Below are 25,755 nucleotides of genomic sequence, written 5' to 3'. Positions count from 1 at the left end.
TCCCTGTCCTCATCTAGGTCAGTGATAGAGGGTAGATTGACCTCTGGAATATCAGCTGTCCTTCTTCCTTGCTGAACTTCTTCACGATCTCGGGCCGATGAAGCAACTTGTATTTCCGTTGGCTCTTGACTTTGTTGACTTGGAAGAAACTCTGGCTGTGCTAACAGCGTTTTCCAATCTACAACCAGTGGTCTTGGTGGATCCTCATCCTCCGAATCTGACTCTGAAGAGAGTGGACCGTCTTCATTAGTGTCTGTTATCTGTCTGGGATTCTGAACCTGTCTGTGATGCGTCCTGGTCACAGGCCTCTGGGGTGCTTCTGGCTCACCATCATCTGCAGGCATTCTCACTAGATAGCCAATGGGTAAGAGGTGATTACGATGCACTGTTTTTGTAGCTCCAGTACCTCTTTCTGGCTTCACTTGGTAGACAGGGAGGTTCGGCATCCTTCCAACTATGACATATGGCATCGACCTCCATTTATTCTTAAGCTTGTGCTTTCCCGTGACACCGAAGTTTCGCAGCAATACACGGTCCCCTTCTTCTAACACTTGTTCTTTCACCAGTCTGTCGTGTGCTTTTTTGTTTCTCTGGTGATTCTTGTTAGCAGATTCTGCTGCAAGTTGATAAGCTTTCTGGAGATCGGCTTTCAACTTAGTCACATACTGCTGGTATATCACCTCATCCTCATTCTCCTCTTCAACCCCAAAACAGATGTCCACTGGTAGACGTGCTTCCCTCCCAAACATCAACAGATAAGGTGAGTAACCAGTTGCCTCATTTCGAGTGCAATTGTAGGCGTGCACCAAATGACTGATTTTCCGACTCCACTTCTGCTTCTGGTTTGGGTCCAGCGTGCCGAGCATGGACAGAAGAGTGCGGTTGAATCTTTCGGGCTGAGGATCTCCTTGAGGATGGTAAGGGGAAGTCCTGGACTTACGAATGCCTAACATTCTCAGGAGGTCTTTGATCAGTTTGCTCTCAAAATCTCGCCCCTGATCTGAATGGATCCTTCCAGGGAGTCCATAGTGAACAAAGTACTGCTCACACAGAATCTTGGCTACAGTGGAAGCTTTCTGATCTTTTGCAGGAAAGGCTTGGGCATACCTTGTAAAATGATCAGTCACTACAAGAATATTTGCAACTCCCTGTGAATCAGGTTCAAGGGACAGAAAATCAATACACACCAGGTCGAGTGGGCCTTTACTGGTTATCTGGTTCAAAGGAGCAGCTCTCTGAGGGGGTGTCTTTCGTGCTACACATCTGCCACAGTTTTTAATGTACTGTCCCACCTCTGCCCCCATCTTTGGCCAGTAGAACCGGTCTCTAATGAGTTCAGTAGTTTTTTCCACACCTAGATGCCCAGACTCATCATGGAGAGAACGGAGTACAATGGATACATACTCACTGGGAAGAACAAGCTGGTGTACTTCTCTACCCGGTGATCTTTCTAGTACTCTGTATAACAGTTCATCGGATATTCGCAACTTGTCTGCCTCTCTCAGCATCAATGCAACTTTGGGATCCTCGTGCTTAACTGAGTGGAATGGGGGCCCTTTCTTGACTGCTTCCTTCACAGGAGAGATCACCAAGTCAGCATCTTGAGCTCTGACAAGATCTTCCCGGCTCATCTGAGTCAGACAACCGAAATCCAGGCGGGTTGGAAATGCGTAACATTCAGGGATGACATCAGGAGAAACCCCTAACGCTTCGGCGCAGTTGAGGAACTCTCCAACTGGCTTGTCACATCTGATCTGCTTACAAAGGGCTTGGACGCTTTCTGGGGAAATGTGCTGCCACTCACCATCATTGTCTGGGAGGGGGTTCCGTGACAGTGAGTCAGCATCAATGTTGCTACTCCCTGGCCGGTACTGAAGGGTAAAGTTGTATGTCGAGAGCGCAGCAAGCCACCGATGACCAGTTGCATTAAGCTTGGCTGTCGTGAGGATGTATGTGAGCGGGTTATTATCTGTTCTCACAGTAAAACTTGCTCCATATAAATAATCATGAAACTTGTCTACCACCGCCCATTTAAGTGCCAGGAATTCCAGCTGATGCACTGGATAGTTCTTCTCTGATGCACTCAACTTCCTGCTGGCAAAGGCGACGGGCCTCAGCCCTTCTGGGTGTTCTTGGTTGAGCACAGCCCCTAAGCCTTTAAAACTAGCGTCTATGTGTAATACGTAGGGCTTTGCTGGATCAGCGAATGCCAGGACAGGTGCATTGGTGAGGCAGTTAATTATCTTTTTGAACGCCTCTGTGCATGACTGATCCCACCGGTCCCCAAAGGGTTCACTCATTTTGTAGTAAGTCTTGTCTGGTACCTTGGTTACTTTTCTCTTCTTCTGGGTTGGTGGGTAACCCTTACAGAGTTCAGTAAGAGATCTGACTATGATGGAGTAGTTCCTTATGAAGCGGCGGTAGTACCCACAGAATCCTAAGAAAGACTGCAATGATGGAAGATCAGTGGGCTGTTTCCAGTGGGCTACCGCTGCAACCTTGGCTGGGTCTGTGGATATGCCATGTTCTGACACGATGTGGCCTACATAGATAACTTGTGGCCTACAGAACTGGCATTTGTCTATTGACAGCTTCAAACCAGTCTCTTCCAGTCTGTCAATCACCTTGAGGAGTCTTTGTTCATGTTCTTCCAAAGTTTTCCCAAATACTATCAGGTCGTCCAAGTACACTATGACCTCCAGCATGTGCATGTCCCCGATTGCCTTCTCCATAAGTCTTTGAAAGGTTGCAGGGGCCCCTGTGATCCCCTGTGGCATCCTTTCAAACTGATAAAACCCCAGTGGACATATAAAGGCAGTTTTCTCCTTATCCTCCTCTGCCATTGGGATCTGATAGTAGCCGCTGCGCAAGTCCAACACTGAAAACCATTTGCTTCCAGCTAGGCAGTCCAGTGCATCATCGATACGGGGTACAGTGTACTGATCAGGTATCGTCCTTCGGTTCAATGTTCGGTAGTCGACACACATGCGAAGTTTTCCAGATTTCTTTCGTGCCAGAACAATGGGTGACGCATATGGACTTCTCGATTCCTTTATTATCCCTGCTGCCAAGAGTCCTTGGAGATGGCGTCGCAGGTCATCCAGGTCCGCAAGTGATATGCGACGAGACCTTTCTCTGAAAGGGGTTCTGTCATCTAATCTGATGTGATGTTCCACTCCCTTGGCCAATCCAACATCCCACTCATCGGTTGAGAATACATTGGACCTCTCAGAGAGTTTGTGTCTTAGTCTGTCTTTCCACTCATTTGGAAGGGGGGAGTCTCCAAAATCAAACAGTGAGGTGTCAATCTTGGGTGGAGTCTCTGACTGTGAACTTGAAACCTCTGTCACCATGTCCGCTATATGCAGGTGCGCAATCACTGTACCCACGGGGATGGAGGTGGCTTTCAATGACTCATTCCGCAAGAGCACTAGGAACTTGTTCTTGTCCATAATTTTCGAGAACAGGACAGTGGGCTGCACAAACACACTTGGGGGAAGAGCAGGTGATGAAGCACGCTCTGTGATAAGAATACTATCTCCCGACGGACGTTTCTCTTTGACTTTACAGGTAGTGATATACTCACTGCCAGCAGGAATGACAAGGGGACCAGGCCCGCACCACCTAACTTCAGCTACAGGGCTTTCATCAAGACTTACTTTGGGGAGCTTTATAGCAGGTAGGAGTTGGGCTTTCTGCTCGGGGACACTTACTCTTCCTGACCAGATGTGCTCATGCTCTGTGTCTGTCTTATCGGAAGTGAATGGTCTGACTTTGTGGACATTGGTGCCAACCAGAATAGGGGTGTTATCTGAACAACGTGGGTCTGGGCAAACTAAAGCTAGGACAGGAACTGACTTTGCTTTCCCTGGTTTGTTCTCTGGGAGCTCTAATTCAACTTGGATGTAACCTCTGTAAGGATAGCTGCTCTCTGATTCACTAAGTCCCCAAATGGCTAACCCACTGACTGGATGTAGCGGTACATGCGACAGGTGCTTGGCATACCAGCTGTCAAAAATTATGGTCACCTGGGACCCACTATCAAGAAGCGCAGTGCAAGGTTGGCCCTCAACTTTTACACAGGCGGTTGAGAGTGGCCCTATTAGTCCCTCTGGCAGATGGCTAGTGTGGACACTGACTGCACTTTTACTTACATTGACATTATGACTGTTTCCTGTGGTTGTAGCGTTAGTGTCTTTCTGGCCTGCCCTCCGTGGTCGCTGAGCACGTACTAGCTTCTGTATCACTTTTGGGTAGTTTTCTGGAGCACTACATTTAGTAGCAAAATGCCCATCTTCACCACAACGGTAGCAGAAGAAGTCACTTGAGTCTCTTTGAAATGAAGCCCTCTCCCGCCTTTGAGGGGGTGGGGAATCTGGGCGGTGTTGGATTTCTTTAGGCACGGTGGTGGGTTTGACTGACATAACTGAGACTTGTCTTCTCAATTTTCGGATTTCTTTCTTTAATGCTTGGATGTCTTTATCTTCTCCTGAGGCTTCAGCCTCTGCCCAGCTTGCAGGTTCTGGGGCAGGTGGTAGAGGCGACTGTGCTGCTGATGAGGCTGTAAGTTCTATGACTTGTGATTTAAGCTCTTGTATCTCAGCTTTTAGATCTTTTATTTCTGACTCGGCTGGTATTGTAACTGTCTTAACATGCACTGGTTTGGTTGGGTTCAACTTACGACGGGAAGCTTCATACTCCTCTTCAATGCGGATCTCATTCAATAGCTGTAAGAATGAAGGTGGTCGTTCCCTTCGCTCTCTAAGCCTAAGGTTGAGCAGCATCATATCGGATCTGGTGGCCCCTTTAATGAGTTGGTCAAGACGTGCTTTGTCTGTGGAAGTGGAAGGTAAACCTCCCTTTTGAACTACTTTGTTCAAGACTCTTTCCATCCTTCTCAGGAATGCTGAAAGCTTCTCACTTGGTTGCTGACACAACGTTCTAAATGCAAAGTAGAGCTCTTCACCTGTTTCGGGGGTGCCAAAAGTGTTCTCAATGACATCAATGTACTCTTTAGGACTTGCGTTTGGGTTGTTGAAGCGAACGGCTTGCAAGATCTCTAGTGCGGGACCCTTTACACTTTCCATTATCTTCAACCTCTTTTCTCTGATTGGTCGATCACACTCCTCCACCATTAATCGAGCTTGCTCTATCCAATTATCCAGCGGCTCTTCTCCAGGGGGTGTGGGGACGACACCAGAGAAAGTTCTCAATCTCCTGTATGAGTTACTGTCACTAGTGGGCTTTGATGTTCTTTGCATTATGTCTCCCACTGCTCTAATAATAGCTTCAGGTGTGGAGGCTTGAAGTGGAAACGCTAGACCAGGTGTTTGTCTCTGCTCCTCGTCAGCATCCCTTATTTGCTCACCAGTGGCAACTTCCTCCCGTTCAGAGGGCCCAAAAATCCTCCATGGAGAGTCACTGCCTCTTGGTAACACATCCAAAGGGATGGCTTTGGTGTTAACCTCCTCCCTGCATTCACATAGCACAGTTAGGCTTTGATTCTGGGGATCGTACATCCTTCCTCTGACTCTAACACGTCCAAGAGATTTTATGGACTGCACTGTTTCTTCGATTAAGTCAACCTCGGTATCTTCTGGGACATCTTTGACTAATATGGCATATGCCGGGTTGATGCCTTCTCCTTTGCACCAATGTTGTAATTGTGCCATAGTGTCCCTCTTTTTTTTTTTTTTCTATTTTGTTTCTTGGTTAACTACACTGTACTATTTGTTCGAGCCTATATTTTCGGTAGTAACACTTAATCTTGAGCTCAGGGAAATCACTTTAGGTTATTTAAACTAAACTGCAACTAAAATCAAGTATTAGTTATTTATCCATTTCTACCTGGATAAAACTATGAACAAAAAGGTAGAATCTTAATTTTTTTTTTCTCTTTTCGTGACTATGCTTATTTCACCTAACTACGAATGTTGTCTGGGTCAGAAACTAAATTTAAACTGAATTATCCCAGCGGTGCCTCCATTTTTATGTAGCACCCCAACCCTCAGTAAATACCTAATTAAAAGGAACTCACCTTTGACTTGAGCGATGGGGTGTTTGGGTTCGATCTATTAAGGTAGCTACCACGAAGGTTTACCTGTTTTGTGTGAATGTTGTATAGCCTACGACCTTATGTGTAAACACAACACCGTTAAATTAAGCGGTGGCTTTACCCACTACACTATTTTAAAGAACTGACCCCAGACAACTCTTCGAAAAAATAAATGAAATAAGATTTTAATAAGCAGTTGTCTTTTCAGTTTAACACAGAATATTTATGTTTTTAGTTAACCAACAGCATAACTATCACCAAATTTGGTAAAACCTTGTAGAAAATCAACATTTGTAATTAAACAATAGAATTGCCAATATCAAAAATATTCAAAACTTAAATGGGCTCAGGTCTCTGAGCTACCGGTTGCTTAACACTTTAGCTGGATTTCTCTATACTTATCAAACTTCTAACAAATACAATACTTAGCTGCACTTTAACAAACAATGGGCCCACACACACTCTCACACATGCACACAAAACAATAAAAGTTGCAGGCCTGTGTGCTCCCGATGCGTTGCGGCAAGCAAATCCTTATCCTATTCCTCGCTCAGCATTCCCACAGTATATTCACTCACGGTCTGGAGTAATTCCTGGAGAAACGGTTCTTGAGGATATGAAGATGACAGTGAACTGCACCAGAAGTGAAGTCCGACTCAGGAAGCACGAAACAGTCCTTCCCGTTCAGCAACGCAGTCTTCTCCGCTCTCGACTCACTAGCAGCCCTGGCCCGTTCAACCACAGTGTCTTCTCCGCGCGCGGCCCGCTAGCAGTCCGTGCCTGTTCAATCACGGCGTCTTGTCCGCGCGTGGCCCGCTAGCAGTCCTTGCCCGTTCAACAACGGCGTCGTCTCCGCTCGCGGCTCGCTAGAAGCCCTGGCCCGTTCAACCACAGTGTCTTCTCCGCGCGCGGCCCGCTAGCAGTCCTTGCCTGTTCAACCACGGCGTCGTGTCCGCGCGCGGCTCGCTAGCAGTCCTTGCCCGTTCAACACGGCATCTTCTCTGCTCGCGGCTCGCTAGCAGTCCTGGCCCGTTCAACAACGGCTCCTTACCCTCTCGCGGCTCGCTAGCAGTCCTTGCCTGGTCAGCAACGTTGTCTCACCATCTTAAACCTCCACCCGTTCTCTCCTCAACCTTCTTCTTTTTTTTTACTTTTTTCACTCCCTCCTCTTTTTCTCTCGCTCCGCATCCCTTCTTCCCCACACCATGCCCAATCACCAACAGTTCACGTTGATTGACATATACAACAACCAATCAAACGAAAAGCATGGAACAATCACGCAAATCCACATATTCCTGTTTGGTTTACCACACACCCTTCTTCCACTACTATTCCGTTTAATGTAACTACGTAATCAACTATTTACACTCTATCATGAATTTATGTTAATCATAACATTTCCCCTTTCACTGCTTTTACCCCTAAATTACTTTCAGTTTATTTGCATTAGTATATTATTTCATTAACTAAATGAATTAATTATTTGTATTGCAACTTAACTTTAACCCCTGTACTTTTACACCGGGCTACATATGCTTCCGATAGGCAAAATTATCAGACAGCATGGGATTAATTTCCACTGTTATGCTGATGATACTCAGCTATATTTATCCATAAATCCTGATGAATCCAATCAATTACTTCGACTGCAGTCATGTCTTGATGACATCAAAAGCTGGATGACTTTAAATTTCCTGCATCTAAATTCTGACAAGACCGAAGTTGTAATCTTTGGGCCAGAGTCCTCAAAAAATAAACTTCTTAACCAATCACTTAATCTGGGTGGCATTAACCTGGCCTCTGGTAATAAAGTAAAAAATCTTGGTGTTATTTTTGACCAAGACATGTCATTTAAATCCCATATTAAACAGGTTTCCAGAGTTTCCCTTTTTCACCTCCGGAATATCGCCAAAATTAGAAACATTCTGTCCAGGAGTGATGCTGAAAAACTGGTCCATGCATTTGTTACTTCAAGGCTGGACTATTGTAATTCTTTACTATCAGGAAGTCCACAAAATGCAGTTCAAAGCCTTCAGCTGATCCAAAATGCTGCAGCAAGAGTTCTGATAAAAATCAACAAGAGGGATCATATTTCTCCAATTTTAGCTTCCCTTCATTGGCTTCCTGTTAAATCAAGAATAGAATTTAAAATTCTTCTTCTAATGTATAAAGCCCTTAATAATCAATCTCCATCATATATCAGAGCTCTGATTACCCCGTATGTTCCTAACAGAGCACTTCGCTCTCAGACTGCAGGTCTGCTGGTGGTTCCTAGAGTCTCTAAAAGTAGAATGGGAGGCAGATCCTTCAGCTATCAGGCTCCTCTCCTGTGGAACCAACTCCCAGTTTTGGTCCGTGAGGCAGACACCCTGTCTACTTTTAAGACTAGGTTTAAAACTTTTCTTTTTGACAAAAATTATAACTAGTGGCTCATGTTACTCTCAACTACCTTTATAGTTTTACTGCTATAGGCTTAGGCTACTGGAGTATATCAGGATCTAATTTTCTCACTCTATTGAGTTCTACTGTTCTTCAATTATGCATTATGTGTTGTCATTTCTGCTTTAACTTTCTGTTCTCTCTCTTTTATCTTCATAGTAGGTACACCTGGTCTGGCGTTCTGTTAACTGTGACATCATCCAGAGAAGACGGCTCACCCGCTACTACCATCTAATGTAGAACAGATTACTAGATCAATGTGTGCTTCTGTGCTTTTTTGTCTCTCTTGTTGTGTCTCTGTTCTGTCTTCTGTAACCCCCAGTCGGTCGAGGCAGATGACCGTTCATACTGAGCCCGGTTCTGCCGGAGGTTTTTCCTTTCCGCTAATGGGTGGTTTTTCTTCCCACTGTCGCTTCATGCTTGCTCAGTATGAGGGATTGCAGCAAAGCCATGTACAATGCAGATGACTCTTCCTGTGGCTCTACGCTTCCCCAGGAGTGAATGCTGCTTGTCGGGACTTTGATGCAATCAACTGGTTTCCTTATATAGGAAATTTTTGACCAATCTGTATAATCTGACCCAATCTGTATAATATGATTGAACTTGACTTTGTAAAGTGCCTTGAGATGACATGTTTCATGATTTGGCGCTATATAAATAAAATTAAATTGAATTGAATTGAATTGTTACAGACACACACACCAACGCCTACAGTTCTTGCAATCTTTTTGCTTTGTTATATAGAGAACCAGGATCTGATGGCTATCACAGATCCATAAATTACTCGGTAAGGCTAATTTCTAGATTCAATACAGGGTGTCTTCTCGCTCAGATTGGCCCAGAGTGGGATTCCCCTAGACTGGGCTCCATCTCTTTTTTGCCATTTCTTAGAGATGTTTTTTTGTGATGAAGACTCAGCCTGCCCTGTGATGCCCCCTACTGGTACTCTTTGGATTTGTGAGGTTTGAAAGTGATGGATGTTTGTCCATGGGAATGGGGGGTGGAGGACCAAGTAGGAGGTTTTTTCGGGGTGGAGGTAGAGTAGACGAATTTGGCCTTGATTAATGTACATCTTTAGCTTATAATAATAATAATAATAATAATAATAATTGAACTTTATTGATCTCACGCTGGAGAAATTCACTTCTGCATCTTGACCCATCCCCTTGGGGAGCAGTGGGCTGCCACTGTGCGGCGCCTGGGGAGCAATCAGGGGTTAAGGGTCTTGCTCAGGGACCCAGAGTGGCAGTCTGCGGGATTTGAACTCAGAACCTCTGGGACCAAAGCTCTGTGCTCTAACCACTAGGCCACCACTCCCCTATGTTAAAGGTCTAAAGTAAACTTAAAATAATGTGTGCATAGGAACCTAAAACAGGCCTAGCTCAAATAGTTGAACCCTAAATTGTAGATAAAATGCTTGGACTGTGGTCTTGACTGAAAAATACTGAATTCTGAAGTATTCATGCTGATTGATGCTAAGATGTTTCATTGAAGTTTGTCCGGCCCATTTCTTGGAACTGTTTTCGTTGTGATGTGCCTTTGGGGCACACCAACAGGGGGGGCTAACGGACAACTGGACTGTTTTTTACAAAGTGCCTTTCGGTCACACCAGCAGAGATTGTGTGACCCCAGAGACTGAGCCGCACTATCGACTGCCATGGAGAGCACGGATGGATGGACTCTGGAAGCCGGAAGCTGACGTGCTTGGATTGCTTGGACTGGACGGAATGACCGACTGTTCTGGGAGAGGGACAGACTGAGAGCTGTCGTTCCACTGGTTGATCATCTTTGGTGATGTGCCATTATGACACATCATCAGGGGGTCTGTTAGGATATCAACGAGGTCAAGTGGAACGAGCTGTTTATCCCAGAACTGCATGGCACACTTAGATGGCACCGACCCAAAAAGATTGGCACATATCTGTCAGATACCACCCCGGAGGTGACACAGTTTCCCTGCTGATGTCACAGTTTGGATGTGTACAGCCCTTGTATGGGTGTGTACCTAGATACCTATATAATGTTTGTGTGATGAGTAATCGGGGCTTCCTGCCGATCAGGAGCCCCTCAGCACTGGTGTGACTGTAACTGTTTCTCTGTCTTTACGTAGATAAAATAAAACTAAAAGCATACTTGTCTGTTTTATGCGTCCTACATCCAAGGTAATAAGTAAGTGGGGGTCGCCTGACTGGGTAAAAAGAACTGGGTCCACCGAGGGTGCTTCACCGTAGACGGGACACGGTGAAATAATAACAGTACCTTGTGCCAGATGAATAATAATCCTAACAGAAACTCTCTGCTCCGTTTAATCCTCCTCTCCAGTGGAAAAAAACTCGGCTCCCACAGTCGCGGCTCCGCCTCCAATACTAGGCCACCTGCGTGGTCCACACCCATCACAAACTCCTCGTCCTTGTCTCCAAGGTTGCCAGAGGTCCTCTGAGCGCTTCCTGGTGGCTCAGAGGGCTATCTGGATCCAATTCCTCGTTGTCCAGTTGGGTAACGATACTCTACAAGCTCCTATGTCCAGCTGAGTTAGTGAACGGCAGCCTAGAGTCCATTAGCCAGCTATTTAGCATCGGCTAGTTGCTATGCTAAGCTAGCAGCAAAACACAGTGCAAAAAGCTTTGAGTAGAGACTTCTCTGTCTTCTACCTCGGACTTAAGCACACTTACTCTCTGTGGATTATCGTGGGGACAAACCACGGCACAAATTATTGTTTATAGTCCAAAAACAAGCCAGTTTAACATGGAGATGTTGGCTTAAAGCCGCTGAACCAGATCTCTGCGCTGCGCTCTCTCACCCAAACTCGCGATACACTCAATGACTGCCTCTGTGTAGGAAATTACACTTCTCACATGAACCATTATTTAAATGAACTACAACTATGCAAATGGATGTTTAATGAAGCAAGAATAAATTAATTTGCCTGTTTAATACTATTTCTTGCATTTATGAGCTTAGCTATTTATTAGTGTTTACTTCATAGACTTTTCACTGCATCTCTTTATTTATCTGGGCTACACCGGTCATTCTAATTCACCTTTTTTAAATATTTGGCACATTTTGAAATATAAAAGTTTTTGATTTTGTTATTTTTAAAATGTCTGAACCTAAAATCAATCCCAGTGAGACTGAATGTGTGTAGACAGAGAGGCAGAGGACAAAATTATTCTTCAGGGGGAAAGTTTCTATTTGTCACTTTGTGCACAATCAATAAATGATTTTAATTCTGTCAGGGTTCTCTGTGTCTTGCTGCTCTAACTCTACTCCTCAGGTGTGTCTAGTTGGCTGAGGGGGCGTGGCCCACACCTGCAGCTCGTTGCAGGCGGCTTCCTCTGGCTTCTTAAGCAGATCGCTGACAGATGGAAGACGCCAGAGCCTTAACCAGTCGTGGTACGACGTGGCCTCTGACCCAACTCTTGGAAACCAGCTTGTGAGTTTTTTCGCCTTTTGACTTTGACTAATTTTGGTTCTCCCTGTTTTTGTCACAGTTTTTTGGTGCTTGGATGCACTCACCTGTTTTGACGTCTAGTCCGAAGAAACAGACCTGCAGAATCCGTCTGCTCAGATTTTGCTCTGGCTCTCCCCTCATACTTCCTGGATGTTACCCAGTGAGGCCTGAGATTCCCTCTCCCGGATTCTGCTGGCTCTTCTCTCACTCTGGTCAATCCATCTGTCACCACTGCCGAGGAGGCTCGCTCAGGATCCCTCACCAGTAACATCTGCCGTCCTCAGCCACTAGCCGCCTGTCACCAACAGAGTAGGATCACAGAGTTCCCTCGGCGCTACACCTTCCCGGTTAGGTCCGCCCAGCCCTATGGTAAGCTGCGCAGCTTCTAGTAGTTCTCCTGGTTCACCTTTCAGAAGTCACTTACTCTTCTTCTCTTGCAGTCTCTCCAGCCGTGACGTTCTGACCCTGCCGAATCGCCTGTAGTCCCGTCCGTTAAATCTGCCTGTTTCCTGAATAAACATCTTAAAACTGTGCTTTGCTTCCTGATCGTATCTGCATGTGGGCTTGTCATCTGAAAACCATGACAAATTCCAGTTACTAAAACTTCTCAACTAAAAAACATGTTTAGCTTTTGTTCTGTCAAATTAAAATGGTTTATTTAGTTTGATTTATAGATTATTTTACAGACATCAGAGATGGCAGCATAAATGGGGTTATTAACAGTACAGAAAACTGAGAGGGAAGATGAGTAATGATTTCATATTTTTCAGTTAAACACATGAAGTTGACTTCAATGAACTCCTGATGTTACACAGGATCACCAACGTAACAAGGTGCCATTTTCTGTCCTCTAAAATAAGAGCTCGATCATGATGTTTAAACAAAGTTGGTATTTACTGCAGGACAGTAAATTCATTGGTTTTATATTATTTTAGCATTTTTATAAAGATGGTTGTTTTTCTTTGCAGATCCTGACATGAAGGGAGCATGTTTTCTTGCATACTTGCTTCTTTCATTAGAATATCTGTGGCATTTGGGAGCTCGCAGAAGTATGCATCGGACCTTGTTTGGAAAAGCTTCTCTGTTTTCTGGACCAGACTGAAGGCCTCATGTGATGCTCAACATTTTGTTGAACATCCAATCATCCATGTCTTGGATGATTGGCTTTTAATTTGCCCAATTAATGACTGAAATTGTAAGCCACCAATTGCTTCCATCTTGTTGTGCTTCCTGTCAACATAAAGATACATGCATGTGTTGTTCATATGGGCCTTTGAGGTCTTCAGATCAGTTTCTATTAAAGGGAAAGTCCGATCAACAAGGAAAAATCAGTGGTTCATTATCTATACCTAAAACGAATATGTTCTTGGTGATTTAATGAATTTAGCATTAATCAGTAAAAAAAATAAAAAAACAAACTGTCGTTGCAATCACAGAGCAATAATGGCTGCCCGACATCACATCCTGAGACGTTCCTCAGCGGAGAGGCACTGCGCTCTACAAGCTAATTCAATAGGAACCATTCTACACAGCTGCCATCAACAACAATTATTTCGGATTTCGAGAGGACTTCACCATTGAAATTTGTGAGAGCTATTGTTAAAGCAACAATGCCCACGTGCATGCCAGTTGGATGTTGCAGTACATCGGGTAAAAGTTTTTTCACTTTTCAGTTATGAGGCGGAGGGATATTTCAGCTGTGTCTGTAGTGCAGCAGTGTCACTTAGTTTAGAGCCCAAACAAGTGACTTCACTTTCAGAAAGAAGCCCAAAAAACTGTAACCCGCAACTCATGAAATTAACAAGCGATTATAGAAAAAGGGACACTGAGATATTTCATCGACAAGAAGAACAAACTGAGAAGAATAACACAAAAAAAGGAGACGGCTGCCGCAGCAGACAGATTAAACTCACATCGTCCCTTTTTGGTCTCCTTGGCTCAAACTGGTATGGCTGAATTTCGTCAAAAGTCAGTTTGCTATCAAGAAAGTCTTCTAAATATTCCAAATCGCTATCAGATGATGATGATAAATCCATGGAACAACCACCACTGTTACTGATCTTTCTAAGCTGTGCAGGAGAAAAGCTGACCAGGGAGAGAGCCACATCTCTGCTGCACAGAGATCCACATCTCTTAATGCCTGAGACCTGCATGAAGGAGTGGGAGCCATCTCCTCATGAGGAATTTCTTTTGAGCTAGGCGCCCGCTCGCTGCCCAGATAACCAGATTTACCTTGGAGTAATTCACTATAACCGGAAGCCCCATTGCCACAACCAGAGACAACGGTAGAGGTTTGGTAGAGACATTAAAAGGAAAAGTTCAGAATGGTTCACTTAAAGTTTTCACCGTGTTTTAAAAACACCTGGAGCTAACACTATCGGTTCCTCTAGCATTCCTGGAACCAAGTTTGTTGATGTGGTTTGAGTATGTTTTAACCTAACAAACATTATTTCCAGAAGGATTTTATACACCAATGGGATATTTTTGTTTGTGTTGTCCAGTCTGCTCATCATGTCCAAATAAAGCTTATAAGTATTTTCAAATTAGTGGCAAAGGTCTGCTAGCAATAACCGTTAGGTTCCCAGGTAACATTAGTGCTACCACGAGTCAACGTAACTACGATTAATTTTAAACATAATGTTTGTCTTGGTTTTGCTCCACCATCGTTCCATAGTACTATGAGCAATATTACCACTTTGATATAGGACACCATTGTAGATTATATGGTGTTATGTATAACTTTAGGGTTAACCCATCAAGCAGCCAATAGCTATAGCACCCTCTAGTGGTCAGGAGGAAGGATTGCATTAAGTAAATCAAGTGTCCTAAAGATCTGTATTTTACTGAGCAAATCATTCTTTAAAATTGTATTTTATCAAATAATGCTGTTTAACTCAGGATTTGCATTGTGAAAGGGTTGAAATGTTAAATGTTCTTCTATATTAGTTAAGCTAATTTGATCTCATTCCACATTCTTTAAGAGGAACTTTGGTTCTATAACAACTGCAGTGAACCAGGATTCACTGAATCATTCTGATGATGGTGATCAACCATTTTATTTCAATTCAATTCAATTCAATTTTATTTATATAGCGCCAAATCATGAAACATGTCATCTCAAGGCACTTTACAAAGTCAAGTTCAATCATATTATACAGATTGGGTCAGATTATACAGATTGGTCAAAAATGTCCTATATAAGGAAACCAGTTGATTGCATCAAAGTCCCGACAAGCAGCATTCACTCCTGGGGAACCGTAGAGCCACAGGAAGAGTCATCTGCATTGTACATGGCTTTGCTGCAATCCCTCATACTGAGCAAGCATGAAGCGACAGTGGGAAGAAAAACCACCCATTAACGGGAAAAAAAAACCTCCGGCAGAACCGGGCTCAGTATGAACGGTCATCTGCCTCGACCGACTGGGGTTACAGAAGACAGAACAGAGACACAACAAGAGAAACAAAAAAGCACAGAAGCACACATTGATCTAGTAATCTGTTCTACATTAGATGGTAGTAGCAGGTGAGCCGTCTTCTCTGGATGATGTCACAGTTAACAGAACGCCAGACCAGGTGTACCTACTATGAAGAGAAAAGAGAGAGAACAGAAAGTTAAAGCAGAAATGACAACACATAATGCATAATTGAAGAACAGTAGAACTCAATATAGTGAGAAAATTAGATCCTGATATACTCCAGTAACCTAAGCCTATAGCAGTAAAACTATAAAGGTAGCTGAGAGTAACATGAGTCACTAGTTATAATTTTTGTCAAAAAGAAAAGTTTTAAGCCTAGTCTTAAAAGTAGACAGGGTGTCTGCCTCACGGACCAAAACTGGGAGTTGGTTCCACAGGAGAGGAGCCTGATAGCTAAAGGATCTGCCTCCCATTCTACTTTTAGAGACTCTAGGAACCACCAGCAGACCTGCAGTCTGAGAGCGAAGTGCTCTGTTAGGAACATACGGGGTAATCAGAGCTCTGATATATGATGGAGCTTGATTATTAAGGGCTTTATACGTTAGAAGAAGAATTTTAAATTCTATTCTTGATTTAACAGGAAGCCAATGAAGGGAAGCTAAAATTGGAGAAATATGATCCCTCTGGTTGATTTTCATCAGAACTCTTGCTGCAGCATTTTGGATCAGCTGAAGGCTTTGAACTGCATTTTGTGGACTTCCTGATAGTAAAGAATTACAATAGTCCAGCCTTGAAGTAACAAATGCATGGACCAGTTTTTCAGCATCACTCCTGGACAGAATGTTTCTAATTTTGGCGATATTCCGGAGGTGAAAAAAGGAAACTCTGGAAACCTGTTTAATATGGGATTTAAATGACATGTCTTGGTCAAAAATAACACCAAGATTTTTTACTTTATTACCAGAGGCCAGGTTAATGCCACCCAGATTAAGTGATTGGTTAAGAAGTTTATTTTTTGAGGACTCTGGCCCAAAGATTAAAACTTCGGTCTTGTCAGAATTTAGATGCAGGAAATTTAAAGTCATCCAGCTTTTGATGTCATCAAGACATGACTGCAGTCGAAGTAATTGATTGGATTCATCAGGATTTATGGATAAATATAGCTGAGTATCATCAGCATAACAGTGGAAATTAATCCCATGCTGTCTGATAATTTTGCCTATCGGAAGCATATATATAGTAAAGAGAATTGGTCCAAGGACTGAACCCTGTGGTACTCCACAGGTGACCCTAGAGTTTGAGGAAGATTTATTATTAACATGAACAAATTGGAATCTGTCTGACAGATAAGATTTAAACCAGCCTAATGCTTTCCCCTTAATCCCTACAGTATGTTCAAGTCTTTGTAGGAGAATATTGTGATCAACTGTATCAAACGCAGCACTGAGATCTAACAGGACAAGTATAGACACAAGTCCATTATCTGAGGCCATGAGAATATCATTAGTGACCTTCACCAGAGCTGTTTCAGTGCTATGATGAGCTCTGAAGCCTGACTGAAACTCCTCAAGTAGGTCATTACTTTGTAAATGTTCACAAAGTTTGTCCTTTTGTTTCTTTTGTATACATAGTTCCTTAGCTTCTTTTATCTTAATTTGCTTAGTAGTTTTAGTTAAGCTTCGCTAGCCCAGTAGAGAGGATTTGTTGATTGAAATATAGTGTTAATTCAGATAAACAGCATTATATGGTGATGTTCTCTGGGTGTTCATTTTATTTCTGTTACTAAATTCTTGAACTTGAAGAAAAGTTGTCACTAATTTATTCTATGTGTGCAGAGTTTGCTGTTAAAAGAACTCCAATGCTGAAATCATTCCTTTCAACTATTGTCCTGATATCAGCTATTTGGGCTGATATTCACCAGACAATACCTAACAGAGCGAGATTTATTAATAAACATGAAATAACTTAAAACGGTGTGTAATGGCAAAACAGTTCTATGCTTAATTTTGTTTTTTGGAAGCTGTGGAAGGAGGAAGAGGGAAGAATGCAATAATGAAGAGATGAAGAACATTAAACTGGGAGGATGAAGAGATGTGAGGAGAACAGATGAGTAGAGATAAGGTGAGGATGAATGGATTAGAGAGGAAGAAAGCAAGAAAATAATGAACGTCCTGCAGAGGACAGAGAGATAAAATGTTTGTAGTTAAAGACCCAAAAACGTCCAGAAGCAACTTGAATAATGAAGAATTAACAGGATGACAATAGTGCTGAATCAGCATCACTCAATGAAGACATCTGGACTCACCGAGCCTTTCTGCAGTTCCTCACAGCTGGAATCAGTCTAAGTCGTCCTGCTGCTGTTGTGTTGTACTTCTGCAGGTCCAACTCATCCAGAACCTCCTCTGACATCTGCAGCATGTAGGCCAGAGCTGAGCACTGGATCTCTGAGAGCTTCTCTGATCTGTTCTCTGATTTCAGGAACTGTTGGATCTCCTGATAAACTGAGAGGTCCTTCATCTCCATCAGACAGTGGAAGATGTTGATGCTTCTGTCTGGAGAGATTCTAACAGTGTTCATCTCCTTCAGGTTGTTGATGACTCTCTGGATGGTTTCTGGACTGTTCTCTGTCTGACCCAGCAGGCCTCCTAAGAGTCTCTGGTTGGACTCCACAGAGAGGCCATGAAGGAAGCGAGCAAACAGGTCCAGGTGGCCATTTTTACTGAAGAGGGATTTCTCCATGATTCTCTTCAGGAAGTCCTCCAGAGATGTTTTCCTGAAGTATCCCAACAGGCTCTTGATGGTGTGATGTTCCCCCAAGAATCTGTTCATCACCTCTGTGTTCCTGCTGGTGAAGCAGTGGAACATGTAGACTGCAGCCAGAAACTCCTGAATGCTCAGATGAACAAAGCAGTAGACTGCTTTCTGGAACATCACACTCTCTCTCTTGAAGATCTCTGTACAAACTCCTGAGTACACCGAGGCCTCTGTGACATCCAGACCACACTGCTCCAGGTCTTCTTGGTAGAACATGATGTTTCCTTTCTCCAGATGTTCTAACGCCAGCCTCCCCAGCTTCAGGAGAACTTCCCTGTCAGCCTCCATCAGCTCCTGTGGACTCCTCTCATGTCCTTCATGGTACTTGTTCTTCTTCCTCCTGGTCTGGACCAGCAGGAAGTGAGAGTACATGTCAGTCATGGTCTTGGGCAGCTCTCCTCTCTGCTCTGTGGTCAACATGTTCTCCAGAACCGTAGCAGTGATCCAGCAGAAGACTGGGATTCCACACATGATGTGGAGGCTCCTGGAGGTCTTGATGTGGGAGATGATTCTGCTGGACAGCTCTTCATCACTGAACCTCCTCCTGAAGTACTCCTCCTTCTGGGCGTCGGTGAAGCCTCGTACCTCTGTTACCCTGGCAACACATGAAGGAGGGATCTGATTGGCCGCTGCAGGTCTGGAGGTGATCCAGACCAGAGCCGAGGGAAGCAGGTTCCCCTTGATGAGGTTTGTCAGCAGAACGTCGACTGATGACTTCTGTGTGACGTCAGAAACAAGCCGACTGTGGTTGAAGTCCAGAGAAAGTCTGCTTTCATCCAGGCCGTCAAAGATGAAGAGAAGTTTGTGGGCAGCCAGCTGCTCTGCTGGGAGCTTCTGGAGGGTTGGATGGAAAACATGGAGCAGCGTGAGAAGACTGTGCTGCTCACCTCTGATCAGGTTCAGCTCCCTGAACGACAGCAGAACCACCACACGGACATCTTGGTTCTCCAAGCCCTCGGCCCAGTCCAGAGTGAACTTCTGCACTGAGAAGGTTTTTCCAACACCAGCGACGCCGTTGGTCAGAACCACTCTGATGGCTCCATGTTGGTCAGGTAAGGCTTTAAAGATGTCGTGGCACCTGATTGGAGAGTCATGGAGGTTCTGGATCCTGGAAGCTCTCTCCAGCTGCTTCACCTCATGTTGGGTATTAACCTCTTCACTCTGTCCCTCTGTGATGTAGAGATCAGTGTAGATCCTGTTGAGGAGGGTTCTACTTCCTGGTTCATCACTTCCTTCAGTCACACGTTCACATCTCCTCCTCAGACTGATCTTATGTTCCTCTAGAACCTCCTGCAGACCAACATCTGCTGGAACAGAGAAGAAAAGACAACTGAAGGAAAAACCTGATTTAGTGATGAAGTTGGAACAGAAACATCTGGAACATCAGGAGGTGTTATCATTAGAAGGTCTCTTAGTTCACATGATGTGATGCTAAACAATCGGATCCGTCCTTAGAAGCAGAACCTTGTTAGATGGTCAGACAGCAGAGTTGTGCCTCTGCTTTGTGGCCAGTATCTGTTCACTGTCAGGATCTGATTCACAAAGCAGATCAGATGAAGAAATGCTGACAGAAACATGCAGCAGCTTTCAGCAACATGAACTCTTTAGCATCAGGTCACCATTGTCCTCATTTCTCTGTTTCTATCTGACCTTCTCCCACAAACACAGCAGCTACAGAAGAGGCAGAGAGACAGAAAATGTTTCCTGGCAGCATTTTCAGCCTTAATGAAGGAAATCTGGAGGAAATGCTCTAATCTGCCAGAGAAACAGCTCATTGGATCAGGTAGTGTTCACATTTCAGATGCTTTTCTCACTCAGAGACTGGATTGGATGTTTTTAAAGAATAATTACAGGTTAGAAATGACATGGGACTGATTTGGCCCTTTAGAAGTAAACAGCAGATAGAAATATTCCATGTTTCTACAAATATATCTCCTGTAATCTGGGATCTATTGTCAGAGGAAATAAAGGTTTCTGACTCTCAGACTTTCCTTCCCTCTTTCTGTAAAGCAGCAGTGCAGCAGGTTGTTTTCTCCACCTTTTTGTTTCCATGCATCAAAATGAGCAGCAGCTTTAAGGAGATGTTCAGTTTTAATGCATTTAGCACAAAGGGCTGAAAACAGAACCACTTCAGATCAAACCCAATAGATTGTTGGGTTGAACACAGACGTTACATTTACAGCAGCTGCAAATCCAGAGATTCGGGGGAATTAATTGATCACAGAAAGACTTTTAAAGACTTGAATTTCCAAATCCCAACTAAAGACGTGGAATTAGTTCAACAGAGACGATAGAAGGAAGTTCTGATTGGAGATGTTCAGTCTCACCTGGAGCACAGCTGCTCTGATTGGCTGCCAGCAGTCCAGCTCCTGTTCTGAAGAAGTAAAACATGTAATCACACCCCTTCTCCTTCCTTTAGATCTTAACATAAATAAACATTCATCCAGATTTCTGCTTAAGTTTATAATTTGTGTAAATCAATATTTAAACAAATTAATCAATATTTATATAAACACACATTTACATCCCAACAATTATACCTACAGCCAACGTGACCAAGACTATTGTACATGTGTGTATAACCAGGCCAATGAATACTACTGGTTTATTGACTAACAGCTTATGATTATGTAGCTGTAAGTTAAGTTAAAATAAAAACTAATTTACTTTTAGTTTATAAACTGAAGACTGAGTCAATATTATATGTTTATATCTCTGCAGAGTCACATCCATCAGTTAGAAACTGTTTTCTTACTCTGAGTCTGAGGGTCCAGGTTCTGCACTAAAGTCTGGCATGTGATCTTTGGACCAGTCACTCCTCATAGACGGACAGCTGGATCCTGGAGGTTCTGCTCTCTGTCTGTGGTTCTGACCTCTGAAACACCAACATGTTGTTATTCAGATCACATCAATCAGTGAGAAACTCTGTGATAAAAACCAGAGAAGAAGCTCTGAACACAAACTGCTGCAGAGAAGCAGAAGGTTTAAAGATCCAGAAACGTTCAGACGGTTCTGTTGGACCAAACTGAACATTATCTTAATAACCGGGTTCTACTGGTCTGGATCACATGGGTCCAACCAACACCTGCAGGACAACAGGCTCATGTCACAGTTTAATGGAGCTGATGAGATCAGATTTATATTAATTATTCTACAAAGTACTTCTATAGTATACACTACTAATACTACAAAGCCCAGAAAGTTCTGGACACGGTCCGATTGATCACATCTAGTCTCTGGAGAGCAGAGGATCTGGTCCCTGATCTACATGTCACATGGATCAGTTAGAAACTGGGTTCTTACTCTGAGGGTCCAGGTTCTTCACTGAAGACTGGAGGGTTATTTCTGGACCGGTCACTCCTCATAGATGGACAGCTGGATCCTGGAGGTTCTGCTCTGTCCTCCTTTAGATCACAATCCTCCATCTTCTGGACTTCAGTCAGCCTGAGAGAGAAACCAGAACCAGTCAGTTCCCAGTGGTTCAGGTCCAGTCAGTGTCTGTAAAGCAGAAAGCTGATTCCCATCATGTGTGTAGAGGACCAGAGGAACCTGAGTTCAGCAGGTACCATCTGGGTCTGGATTGTCCTCTCCTTCACTACTTCATGCACCTCCTGATGTCTGCTGGCTGATCTCCTCAGAACCATCTGGAGAAGTTCTGGTTTATTTAGAAAATGAAGCTAAAACTGAGTGTGAAACCTTTTCAGGTCTAAACTGGAATCATGTTCCAGATCTGTAGAAACATCCAGAGTGAGGTCAGATGTAGTGAATGAAGGAGGGAACATTTCCTCTGAAGTTCTGATGAGTTGGTTCTGAACACAGCGGCCCGCTGCTTCAGTTAAAGCAGCGCTTCTGAAACCTTTCAGGTCCAGACCTCCTTTAGAGGAAGATTTTCTGCTGGTTCCTCTGCTGAGAGTCAGAACCGCTCAGAGACCAGAACATAAAGAGGAATCAGTGAAAACTTCACTTTTTTAACATTTTAACATCAGTCTGAACATCAGCATCATTCTTTCAGCACTATGTTACCATGGTAACACAGCAGAGAGACAGCTTTACTGCTTATTTATGTGACAAAGAGTCTGATACACTGAGCTGCTCCAAGCAGGCGGTCACAATGGTTCGCAGCATCACAGTCCCTCCTTGTTCCCCTTGGCAGATGTGAGGTGGGAGCCAGCGTGGCGTCCGCTAAGCTAGCAGTATGCACACAGTACACCTAAGTATGAGAGAGCCTTCAGGCAGCCTGTGCCCAGAGTACGCGCTAGCAACAATAAAACTAGTAAGTTAATTCAGTATAAAAGTTACGTTTGTTTTGGCCTTATGTTACAAACAGAGCAGTGTAGTCCAGCTACTCTGTCTTCTCAACAGAGACGGATAGACAGCTGTGGATGTGAAGGAGTGATATTGGACATTTGGGAAGAATATTAAGTGCGTCCTATAATCTGGTACATCTTATGTGTGCTAAGTAAGACAGAAGAATTTACCACAGCATGAGCTCAAACAGAATCAAGATGATCCTCTCAAAAATTATTTATTTAGGAGGAACATCAAAGTGTTTCAACTCCTTTATGACCAAAGTTATTTTCAGATGACCTGAAGTTTTTATTTATTTATTTCTTTGGCTGTAGAATCAAAAATGTGCAGGGAGTATCCTTCTGCCGTTTTGTCCAAGACTTCTTCAACTTTCAGTATCTGACAGTTATTCAGTATTAATTATGTTTCTGACTGAGCAAAAACTGTTTAAAGGGCAAAGCAACAAACTTCAGGTTAGTCCTGTCTGCTGAATAGACGCAATGAGAGGGTTAAAAGTGACGCTGTTACAAACTAGTCTGCATGAACCGCTGAACAACATTTCTCTGTTGTTTTCATTTCACACAAACTTTGTTATTTGTCAGTTAGGGCAGCAATTTAAAAATATTAAAAACTATTTAAAATAGAATTTATGTGAACAAACACAACATGGGATAATAAAACAGATGCTAGACAACCGAACACATCTGGATCAAACATGCTGCAGCCGTACAGAAAACTAGGAAACCAGGAAATACAAGGAAACGTCTCTGAAGGAGCAACTGGATCTAAAACCAGGAGAAAAAGAAGATAAAAACTAAAAATGGTTGTGTTCTAAAGGATCTGATTGGTCGCTTACTGTGATGTCATCAGAGGCTTGTTGTAAAATAACTAAATACTAACCATGACATTTTGTTCTGCAGGAGACAAACTATCTCTAAAGAGATTTTACAGAAAGGTGCGGCTGCTGCTGCAAAGAATCAGAGAAACAGCAGAGCAGTAACAGAACCAGAGCCTGTTCAACTAAAACACAGCAGCTTTAAAATAGTTTTTAGAAATATTTTCTCCCATTTTCTTAAACTCAGTTTTTGTCTGAAGAAAAGAGACAAACGAAGGAAACTGAGCATTTGTTGGTGCTGATAACCAGGAAATCATAGCCTGACCAGCACCATGGTTACATGAAGCAGCAGCTTGGTTCTGAAGGAGAACCAGACTGAGTTCTGCTGCTGGTTCTGTTCACAGTCCACAGAGAGAAAACCCACTGAGGGGAAAACCAGAACAAGTTAACACTCACCCTGATCCAGAGTCTTCTCTTTGTTCTGTTCTGCTACTAAATGGAGTCAGAACCTGTTTCTCCTGATCTGATACCTGACTGTAACTGACTCACCTGAGGCTCCGCCCCCTGTCAAGGTGAGTTTACCTGAGTTTAAACACCTTTACTTTCAGTTCTTCTTCTCTTTGCATCAACAGTGAACTGAGCTGTAAAACTCTGAGGTCAGGGTGAAACTTGTGTGTTTTTCAGGTTTCTTCTCAGTTTTCAGCTCATTTCCAGTCAACATTTTATTGCATTCAGTAGTTTTGTTCTCTGTAAACCAGGAAGTGATCAGCAGAAACTCTGGGAGGAGATCTGACAGCTTTAGCTGGACTCTAATCTTTCTTTATTTCTACGCTGTAAAACATTCAGTCCTGTTTCTACGTGGATCATTTTCTCCCTGAAATCATCTGGAACTGTTCAGCAAATGTTCACACAGTCAGCTTCACTTTCTCCCAGCTTGGAGTCAAAGAAAAGATTGATTTCATCTCTGACTGGGAATCTTCTCATGATGTTTTTATTGAAACCCAAACTGGAAGAAGATCCCAGTCAGAGCTCCAGGTCCAGTAAAGTTCTGGTCAGCAGACTGAGAAGCAGCTCAGATCAGTCTGCTGAGGATCTGGAGATGTTGAGGCTCTCAGCAGCTTTAGGTGAGTCTGATTCCAGGAGATCTCCTCTCCAAAGTGTCTCCAAGTGTCCTGTCCTCCTGAGATGTTTCAGAGCAGCATCCTAACAGCACAGCTGAGGAAACGTGTTGCTTGGAGATGTTCAGGAAGGAAGCAGAGCCTGTGTGGAGGTGACTGCTGTCACTTCTTCTTCCATCCACCTTCATGCTGCCAAGCCTCCTCTGGAGCTTCTGGGACAGAAAGCAAAGCAACATGTTGGTTTTGCTGAATCTCCTCCAGCTGCAGCAGTTTTCCACCTTAAAGCTGCTTCAGGGCAGATCTGAGGGAAAGAGGAGCTGAAGAGTTCAGCAGATGTTAAAGCTTCATGTCTCCCAGCTCAGCTTCATGCTGCTCTTCATGTGTCCCTGCAGGAAGCTGCTGCTCTCCCTCTGTGTGCCATGCAGCAGCGCCACCTGCTGTCCACACCAACTAACTGCAGCCATCAATCCTTCCTGTCTGCATCTGCTTCAGTTTGTCTTTAAACCATCATCTGTGTTGCTGCTCTGCTGGAATCAGACAGGAATCATGGTGGAAAGTTCAGATCTCTGCAGGAAGGAACTAAAAGATCATCTGAACTGAACGCAGTCAGAAAAAGATGGAAAAGCTGCAAATATTCAGCAACTTGGGGATCATGATTTCCCTGCTGTAACCTACCTGACCTTTGACCTCACAGAGCCCAGCCTGGAGGATCTTCTCCACCATCACTGTCACTATTTAAACGAGCAAATCAATCATCTGTTGCTCAGATAGAAAAGTTCAAACTGTTATGTTGAGTAAAGTTTCTCTCCTATCCTTGCTTTCTAAATGCCAACAGCCTGACAAAAGGATTCAATCTATGTTGCGCGGTTGAAGGCCTGATTGTGTTTAGTCTCAGAGAGAGAGCCAAGGTTGAGGAGCACAGATAGCGGTAGGCAGAAAGGAAAGCTGCAGGCGTCGGGGAGTCGCTCTTGAAGGCTGCCTCTAGTGAGCCAGATCTAGAAAAGAACATTTCTCTGTCTAGTTAGAGCAGATTGAACATCTTCCACAGACTGGTTCTGTTCTCCCTGCAAGGATCCAATAAATGCTGATTAATGAAGACCACCCATCTCCTCCTTGTTAATTCAGAATAGTCATTTATTTCCATCAACATGTCAATAAAGTCACGTCTTCATCTTCAAACGTCCTTGATCCTCAGCGAGCTCTGAGCAACCAGAGCTAACCTTCTGGTCTGAGCATCAAGTGTTGGAGGAAAGAAACCTGCCTAAAACCAGCAAAGTTCAACCAGGAAATAAAGCCACAGAAGTGAGAAAGTTTCCTTTAGACCTCGTCTACAAAAGCTT

General features: G+C 43.7%; 1 protein-coding gene and 1 long non-coding RNA gene across 2 annotated transcripts in view; both read right to left on the bottom strand.

Annotated features, from left to right (window-relative positions):
* The window catches only part of LOC118556147 (NLR family CARD domain-containing protein 3-like), a gene marked incomplete at its 5' end in the record, with an annotated part of 34,833 nt that extends 15,359 nt beyond the window's left edge, over positions 1–19,474 (bottom strand). Inside the window, one exon of the mRNA XM_036129796.1 lies at positions 17,667–19,474. Within this exon, the coding sequence (XP_035985689.1) occupies positions 17,667–19,474 (1,808 nt within the window). The remainder of the gene's footprint in view (positions 1–17,666) is intronic.
* Positions 19,475–21,519: 2,045 nt separating this feature from the next.
* Positions 21,520–24,194, bottom strand: LOC118559090. The gene is made up of 2 exons (XR_004928632.1): positions 23,754–24,194; positions 21,520–21,619 (listed from the first exon to the last, which is right to left on the bottom strand). It is a non-coding gene; the product is annotated as an uncharacterized LOC118559090 (long non-coding RNA).
* Between the last annotated feature and the right edge of the window lie 1,561 nt (positions 24,195–25,755).

This window comes from Fundulus heteroclitus, unplaced genomic scaffold, assembly GCF_011125445.2.
Source record: "Fundulus heteroclitus isolate FHET01 unplaced genomic scaffold, MU-UCD_Fhet_4.1 scaffold_219, whole genome shotgun sequence".
NCBI classification, from domain to species: domain Eukaryota; kingdom Metazoa; phylum Chordata; class Actinopteri; order Cyprinodontiformes; family Fundulidae; genus Fundulus; species Fundulus heteroclitus.
Note: the sequence above shows the minus strand (reverse complement) of the source record. Positions and strands in the feature narration are given on the sequence as shown.